We start from the raw sequence: 9,406 nt of genomic DNA, 5'->3' as shown, positions 1-9,406 counted from the left end.
CATACTGAAGGCTGTGGTCTTTGATTTTCATCAATAAATATTTTAAGTCCTCTTGACTTTTAGCAAGCATGGTTGTAACATCTGCATATCGCAGGTTGTTAATGAGCTGTCCTCCAATCCTGGTTCCGGTTTTTCTTGATATAATCCAGTTTCTTGTTGTTGTTGTTGTGAGTGAAGTTCAGTTGAGTTGATTCCAACCCTGTATAGGGTTTCTGAGGAACAGCTTATGGACTTGAACCACCGACCTTGCAGTTCAAATGGCTTTGCAGTCTGGTGCATTAACCCACAGTGCCACACTAGCTTCTTATAGGTAGTATTAAGTTATCATTAAGAAGCCTCTGAGTTTCTACTGCTAAGAGTCAGTGGTATGATTATGCCATTTGTGATTTTTATAATGACAGTATACTTATCCAACAGTCTGTACTGTAATTATATCAATTCATCTAACTGGCAAGTAGGATAATGCAGTGGACCACAAGGTTGGCAGTTCAAACCAACCAGCCACTCCTCAGAAACCCTACACAGGGTCAGTATAAATTGGAACCAACTTGACAGCACTTAACAATAACAGTACCTCCTGCGGCAGAACCATGACCTTTTCTTTAAGTATGAATATAATGATTAAGGGTCACCTGTAGCGCTGTAGAATCAGCATTGGACTGCCAACCACAAAGTCAGCAATTCAGACCTTTGATGTTGTTGTTGTTAAGTACTGTCGAGTTGATTCCAACCCATAGCATAGGGTTTCCAAGGAGCAGCTGGTGAGCTTGAAACCTACCAGAAGCTTATTCTTGGAAATCCTATTTACTATCAATTGGAACTGACTTGTCTGCACTAACAACATAATGACTAGAGTTCTGACTTCTTTCTTGCATAAAGCATACCCTAATACATTGCCTTTAATAGCCCCCTTTTATTTAATAAGTACAGTAATAAAGTAGATACTTGTGAATCTATATGAGTACAGATTTGCTAGATTTTCTCTTCTGGTGTTAGGGATTATATTGCCCCACTTGATTTGATTAGCAATCCTGGTTGTGTGTGTGTGTGTGTGTGTTGCTACTCAATTTTCGTTCTTTTCAAAGTGTTTAGTCTAATTAGAAATAAGCCCTCTTACTTAACGCAATCTTTCATCATAGTATTACTTAGAAGAATTAAGTTACTGTCATAATTGGATTTGGTAATAAATGCTCTTGGTAAGTGTCCGTCTCAGTTGGTGAGAGATGGTAGGCTGGCTAGCAGGGACTTTCAATTGCCCCAGGTAGCCACAGTAGCCATAGGCATTAATGAACAAGTTTTGATTAATGTAGAATGTCAGATAAGTTGATTAAGAATGGGTTTTTGTTTATGCTGTTTTAGACTCTTAAACATTGCTTCCAGTCTTGCCACTACATATAATTCTCTGATAAGTATATTTGTGCATACATCTTTGTAACTATGTGTTTTATATGTTAGAACAGGTTGCTAGATGTGAAGTTATTGAGCCAACGTGTTTCCATTTAAAAACTTGATGGTAGTGATAGTGGTTATATGCTGTGGATTTGGTTCTGACTCATAGTGACTGTGTATAGGGGTTCCAAAGCTGTAAATCTTTAAGGGAGAAGAAAGCCTCATCTTTCTCTTATGGAACCTCTGGTAGTTTCAAACTGCTGACTTTGAGATTAGCAGCCCAACTTGTAACCACTACGCATGCAGAGCTCCTTTTTAAAAATTAAGTGCTGTAGAGTTGGTTTCAACTCAGAGTAACCCTGCCTGCATAGGGTTTCTGGGACCAGCTGATGAGCTTGAACCGCTGACCTTGCAGTTCAAACCGACTTTATAGTCCAGTACATTAACCCACAGCACCAAACTAGTACTCCTTTCAAAACAGTACATACATAAATTAATTAGTTAGGCAAAATAAAGAATGACAGCTAACAATATAAGCAAATTTGTCAAAGAAGAGAGTTCTAACTCTTCTGGTAATAAAAGTTTTTTTGTTTCTGTTTTTAAATGTTTTAACAAAAGAGGTTTGGCTAACAAATGTTTCTTTTAGTCAACCATGGAAGCTTATTGGTGATACAGTACCCACGATTTTTACTGGGGCTTGGTTATATAGTCAGGTCTGCCTGGCAGGTACCAAATTTTAGACCTGCAGAAGAAAAGCAGGTATTTCACATAAATCATATTGCCTACATAAACAGTTTACACACATTGAACCAGTTCTGGGAATGGTAGGAAGCTTTCTGGGAGCTCAAGTTTTCAGACACCAGCCAAGGACCAGCCTTGAACTCAGAACTTTGTAAGATAGTCAAGCCTGCTTTGCTATTGTTGGGGTAGTTCATTGTTTGAATTTGCATTTCTTAATTATTGGTGCACAACTTTTTGTGTAAAAAACTTTTTGTGTATACGTATTTTTTTTTAATGAATTGTTCCTGTCATTTGCTTCTATTTGTACTAGGCCTAAGTGATTTTTTTTGAGTGATTGTTACTTGTTAGTAGCAGTACTTGTATGTGTGCATATGTGGTTGGTGTGGCTCATTTTAGTGCAAAGTTAATTTGTATGTCAGCCTGTAGTCTAAAATTAGCATGTTTACTTTGTGACATGGCTTAACCATACTAGCAAGTTTACAATTTGTAAATCACAGATCTACTTTTAAGGGTGGTAGAAAGTGACCTTTATTGACATTTGAAAGTTGCTTTCTAACTTAAAACTAGGCTTGTTCTTTAAATTGTAAGGTTGATTTTAACAGTGGAAAATCTTTTATTTTAATGTTAGATGGCGACTATCAAAAGGAAATAGATCATGGCAGCAGATGATGACAATGGTGATGGAACAAGTTTATTTGATGTCTTTTCTGGTAAGAGCTAGGATTTTCAGTCACCTTTCTACAATTTTTAATTATAAAATTATGTACTTATTCTTTCTCCCACACATAAAGTGAATTAATCAAGTGAAATGTCAGCTGCATAGGGAATGCTTAGTAAGTTTGTGAACATTTTTGTATATTTTCAAGCCTCTGTTGTTGTTGTTAAGTACCTTTGAGCCTTTTCTGACAGTAGTGACCCTGTATGGGGTTTCTGAGGAGTGGCTGATGAGTTTGAACTGCCGACTTTGTGGTTTAAATTGACCTTGCGGTTGAGTGCTTATCATATAGTGCCACACATGGACTCTAATCATGTTCATATTAGCAATTTTATTAGTAATATTTGGTAATGGTAAGGAGCTCTGGTAGCATAGTGGTTATGAATTGGGCTGTGAAACTCAAGGTCAGCAGTTCGAAACTATCAGCTGCTCTGCAGGAGAAAGATGAGGCTTTCTGCTCCCATAAAGATTCACAGCCTGGGAAACCCTGTTCAGGGTCGCTATGGGTCGGAACCGACTCAACGACGGCACATAACAACAACAACATATGTCCAAAAAATATATCATAGAGGTATTTGTTACTCTTGAAGTTAATAAATGCCGTGATGTTTATGCTCAGAAATTTTGATAGATCACCATAATATATTGTTACTTTGATAAAGAAGTAGCCAAGACTCAATACAGTAAGTCCCTGGGGTTGTGAATGGTTGTGAGTGTGTAACATTGGACAATTAGTACTTGCCCTTTTATGTTATGTAAATTTGTCTTCACTTTGAAAATGATTGTTGCAACAAATTCTTCTCCCAGTAACTTTGACTTGGTGCACATGCAGCTTTAAGATTATTGAAAAGACTTTGAGTCTTGTCTTGCATTAAAATGAGGTTAAGTATTGTCTTGCATTAAAATAAAGTATTGTATTACATGTTCAGACTACATACAAATTTGACTTAGAGACACACCTAGGAACAGATTTCATTTGTAACAAAAGGGCTGCCTGTAATAAATGAATTTACCAAATAAAAATATTTTTAATAGTATGTAGAATGTCAACTTCCAAATCCCACCAGGCCATTTACTTTCTAGTTCTTTTGTCTTAATTGTAATTATACTATGTTGTTTGTTAAGTGCTGTTGAGTTGATTCTGACTCATAACGACCCTGTATAGGGTTTCCGCAGAGCAACTGGTGGGTTTAAACTGGTGATCTTTCGGTTAGTAGTTCAGTGTTTATCATGCAGAGTTACAACTTTGTAGTTTAAACCACCAACTTCGCAGTTCAAACCAACCTTGTGGTCCAGTGCAGTATTCTGCAGCGCCTCACCAGGACTCCCATTATGCTATGACAGCCTCATTAAATATTTTTGAGATTATGTTGTTAATTTGTTGTTGTCACATGCCATCAAGTTGGTCCTGACTCAGTAACCCTGTATAGAGTTTCTGAGGAGTGACTGGTGGGTTTAAACTGCTGACATTTCATTTAGCAAGCAGTTCAGCGCTTATCCTACAGAGTTACACCAGAGACTCTGGTCAATTTCTGTTGAATGATAAAAATAGTATAAAACATATGCAATACAATTGCATATTTGCATAACCATTTTTTATGGATATACAGATAAGCTGAATGGGTGGGGAAGGGTGAGCAGTAGTCTACCCACAAGTATATAAAGATTGACAGAGGCTATTTGTACATGGTTGTCCATGTTTGCTAGAAACATATTCATGAATGTGATAGAGCATACATGAGGCAAAGTTATGAAAACTTCTTAGATGTTATCAGACACCTTGAGGGAATGAATTGCTGGGCCTGGGCGCTCAGGACCCTAGTCTCAGGGGACACCACGGTCAGTTGATATAGCATAGTCCACAAAGACAATGTTCTATATCATACTTTTGTTGAGTAGTAACTGGGATCTTAAAAATTCATGAGTGGACACTGAGGTCCAACTCTTGGTCTTTTCCTGTCTGGAGCAAGAAGAGTGGTGAAAATTGAAGACACCTGGTGCATATGAACATCAGACTCCACAACCCTGACCTGAGACCAGAAGAACTAGATGGTGCTCGAATACTAAATCTTCTGAAAGGGATTACATATACAGGTCCTGCATAGAGTAGGAAAAAATGTGGAACAAAATTCAAAATCATTAAAAAAAAAAAAAAAGAACCAGGTTTACTGGTCAGATAGAGACTGATGGAACCCCTTGATCGCCTGCCCTTCAGGTCTGGAACTGAACTCACATCCCCACAATTCACTTTTCAGCCAACCAATATATTGATATATAGGGAAACAGGAATACTAGTAAGATGGTACACACTATGGTCAACCATATGAGATTAAAAGGGCAACATTTACCTAAGGACAAGAATTGAGGGTATTGTAGTCATTGAGATGATATGAAGCTTATGATTTGTTGAATGTAAAACTTATAAACTGCTGTGTAAATTTTCCTCAATTCACAATAGAAGTTAAATAAAATGCTTTAAAATTTTATAGATGTTCATAATATGGAAGTGTGTACACCAAATATTGTCAGTTTTTATTGTTGCAAACTGGTATCTCTTGTTTCCATTTTCAATCTCTAATTTCTGTTTGGAGTCCTGATAGGATAAAGGTCTGGACTGCTTACTGCAAAGTTGGAGGTTCATATTCCATCAGCTGCTCCTCAGAAACTGTATACAGGGTGTCTGTGAGTGAACTGATTCGATTCGAAGGTACTTAAGGACAACAACACATTTCTGTTTATCTGTTGTTGTTAAGTACCATGGAGTGAGTTCCGACTCATAGTGTCCCTGCACCCTGCACAGGGTTTCCGAGGCTGTAAATCTTCACAGGGGTAGAAAGCCTCATCTGTCTCCTGCGGAACGGCAGGTAGTTTCGAACTACCAACCTTGAGGTTATCAGCCTGATTCGTAACCACTACTTCTGTTTATCTAGAAATGTCCAAATTTTACTGTTGTATTTGATGGACACCTTTGCTGAGTATATTATTCTTCTTGTTGAATGCCCTTGAGTCCGTTCCCAGTCATAGTGACCCTGTATAGGGTTTCCAAGGAGCGGCTGGTGAGTTTGAATCACCCACCTTGTGGTTCAAACCGACCTTGCCATCCAGTGCTGGTGGGCAGTTTTTTCTTTTAGAATTTAATATATGTTGTTCCATTGTTTTCTTGCCTGCATGTGATCTGCTGAGAAGTAGGTCATAACTCTTTTTAGTTCTCCTTTGTAGGTGATTTTTCTTTATTCCAAACCAATCTCAGGATTCATTCTTTGTCCTTGAACAGTTTAATTATAATTTAGTGATTTTCTTTCGGGTCTGTCCAGTTTGGAGTTCATTCAGCTCTTTTTGTTTTTGTTTTTTTCGATTGTTTATCTAGCATAGGGGTGGGGAACCTTTTTTTGCCAAGGGCCATTTGGATATTTATAACATCATTCATGGGTTATACTAAATTAGCAACTTAAAAAAATTTGCCTGCTATATATGGTCAAACATTTAACTAACTCACTCCTCATGTGATGGCTGGAACTGTGGTTGTCTTGGTTGGGCCAGCTCAAATGATTTTACAGACCTTATACTGCTGATAAGTTTGAACTGCCAACCTTGTGATTCAAACCAAACTTGTGATCCCGTGCTTATCCTATAGAGCCACACTGAGACTCTTGTATCTGTTCTATGTTGTTGTTAAGTGCTGTTGAGTTAGCTCTGACCCATAGTGACCCTGTACAGGAGCGGCTGGTGGGTTTAAACCGCTGACCTTGCCATTCAAACTGACCTTGCATTCCAGCGACTTATCTTACAGCACCTGTATCTGTAGTCAGTAGTAGTAACAGTTAGGTGCCATCAAGTCAATACTAACTCATAGTGACCCTATGCACAATAGAAGAAAACACTGCCTGTTCCTGGGCCAACCTCACAAACATTGCTAGTCCTGAGCCCATCACTGCCGCCAATAGTGCCAGTCCATATCATTGGGGGTCTTCCTCTTTTTCTCTGACCCTCTACGTTACCAAACATGATATCCTTCTCCAGGGACTGGTCCCTGTTGATAATATGTCTGAAGCATGGGAGACGAAGTCTGGCCATCCTGGCTTCCAAGGAGCACTCTGGCTGTATTTCTTCCAACACATCTGTTTGTTCTTCTGGCAGCCCATGGTACTTCTAATATTCTTCTCCAATACCATCACTCAAATGCATCAATTCTTCTACAGTTTTCCTTATTCACCGTCCCAACTTTCACATGCGTATGAGGCTACTGAAAATACCATGGGTTGGGTCAGGCACACCAAAGTCTCCAAGCTGACATCTTTGCTCTTCAACACTTTAAAAAAAGTCTTGTGCAGCAGATTTGCTTAATGTAGTACGTCATCTGATTTCTTGACTGCTGCTTCCATGAGTGCTGATAGTTGATCCAAGAAGAATGAAGTCTTTGACAACTTCAATCTTTTCTCCATTTATATGGATATTGTTTATTGGTCCAGTGGTGAGAGTTGAAGTCCTCTTGATTTCAGCAAGCAAGTTATATCATCTGCATATCACAGGTTGTTAATGACTCTTCCTCCAATCTTAATGCCATGTTTTTCTTCTTATAATCCAGCTTTTAGGATTATTTGCTTAGCATACAGATTGTGTAAATATGATAAAACAATACAACCTGGCTCATACCACCTTTCCTAATTTTAAACCATTCAGTGTTCCCTTGTTCTTTGGTGGCTTGTGTATGTGTTGCTGTGGTGGCTTGTGTGTTTGTTGCTGTGATTCTGGAAGCTGTGCCACAGGTTATTTTGAATGCCAGAAGGGTCACTCACATTGGACAGGTTTTAGAGCTTCCAGATGAAGACAGACTAGGAAGAAAGAGAGACAAACTACTTCCAGATACTTTGGTCACTAAAAAATCTTATCAATAGCCATGGAACACTGTCAGCCTGTATCTACAGCTGCCCCCAAAAGCTCAAATTGACTGTGCTGCTCCAGGCTAGTTCGATTTTCTTCTCTCACTAGTTCTTTAACTCCTCTTAGTCAGAACTCAGTCTACCTCTCTATCCTATCCTATGAAGTTCAAGATTCTAGGATCACCATCTATATCCATTTCATTTGATCTCCCATGTCCACGTTTCAGTGAGTCTGCTCAATGCATTTGCCTGCTGCACTGTCTTCCTCCAGAAGTCCACGTGGACATATTTTAAAAATAGTTTACAGTGAAAATTTTGCAATGTATAAGTTTCCATCTGAATTTCACAGTTTTGAATGGCTCCAGCAAGGTGACGATTTTGCACAGAACCCTATAAATTAAGGATGATGGGAACTCACCCAGTGATGCTTTCTTCTTCTAGATGTTGACTCCCCTCTAGTTTCTGACTGCTTCTCATTGTTCTCTCATTCTTCAGTTAGCTTTTAGTACTTTGTTTAGAATTTATGTTGTTATTTGCAAGAGAATTGGTCTGATAGAAACAACTTTGCTATTGCAACTAGAATCCCCTCACTATGTTTTTGAAAGTAATTAAAAAAATAAAAGTAAAGCTTTATTACATTTAAATGCCATCAAGAATCTATCTTGCTACTTAAAAGGATATAGAAAACTTAGTCTTTATTTGAGTAAAAGAAAAAGTCTCTTCATGGCCCTTCAGAGTAAGAATGGAAACACTACTAAACGTATAATCACGTTTAACTAGTTTTTACTTTCATTGCAGCTTCTCCACTTAACAATGATGACGGCTCTTTGGACATATATGCTGGGTTGGACAGTGCTGTTTCTGGTAAGTAGATTCTATAACATAGCTTTAATTTGTTTGATAGGTTTATTGCAAGTATGTACTTAAGTATAAGGCGCCTTCAGTTCAGAATTTTTCCATGAACTTTTTGAAGTCCCTTGTACTTAATTATTTTCTTTCTCAAAACTTGACCAGTAAAACATGTTGTTTGGTGCCATCTAGTCGGTACTGACTCATAGTGACCTTATGCACAGCAGAACAAAACACTGCCTGATCCTGGGCCAACCTCACTACTGTTGCCACGCTTGAGTCCATCGATGCTGCCACTTGGCCAATCCATCTCATTGAGGGTCTTCCTCTTTTTCTCTGACCCTCCACCTTACAAAACATGATATCCTTCTCCAGTGTCTGGTCCCTCCTGACAATATGTCCAAAGTATGAGAGATCAAGTTTGGCCATCTTGGCCTCCAAGGAGCACTCTGGAGTGCTCATGCATAAAGTTATTGAACCTTATATATACCATGGCTTGGGTCAGGCGCACCTTAGTCCTCAAGCTGATATCTCTGCTGTTCAACATTTCAAAAAGGTCTTTGCAGCAGATTTGCCTAATGCAACACATCGTTTTATTTCTTGACTGCTGCTTCTGTGAGTGTTGGTAGTTGACCCAAGAAGAATGAAGTCCTTGACAACTTCAATCTTTTCTCCATTGATAAGAACGTTGTTAATTGGTCCAGTGGTGAGGATTTTTGTTTTCTTTATGTTGAGATGTAATCCATATGGAAGGCTGTGCTCTTTGATCTTCATCAGTAAATGTTTTAAGTCCTCTTCACTGTCAGCAAGCAAAGTTGCATCATCTGCATAT

General features: G+C 38.5%; 1 protein-coding gene across 1 annotated transcript in view; it reads left to right on the top strand.

Moving 5' to 3' along the window:
• Positions 1 to 9,406, top strand: part of CASP8AP2 (caspase 8 associated protein 2) — a 42,423-nt gene that overhangs the window by 11,288 nt on the left and 21,729 nt on the right. The window contains exons 2-3 of the mRNA XM_006870612.1: positions 2,759 to 2,840; positions 8,524 to 8,589. Of these exons, the coding sequence (XP_006870674.1) occupies positions 2,786 to 2,840; positions 8,524 to 8,589 (121 nt within the window). The 5' untranslated portion in view covers positions 2,759 to 2,785. The remainder of the gene's footprint in view (positions 1 to 2,758; positions 2,841 to 8,523; positions 8,590 to 9,406) is intronic.

Source organism: Chrysochloris asiatica, unplaced genomic scaffold, assembly GCF_000296735.1.
Source record: "Chrysochloris asiatica unplaced genomic scaffold, ChrAsi1.0 scaffold00146, whole genome shotgun sequence".
Classification (NCBI taxonomy): domain Eukaryota; kingdom Metazoa; phylum Chordata; class Mammalia; order Afrosoricida; family Chrysochloridae; genus Chrysochloris; species Chrysochloris asiatica.
The sequence above is the reverse complement of the archived record's forward strand: the minus strand, read 5'-3'. Positions and strand labels throughout refer to the sequence as shown.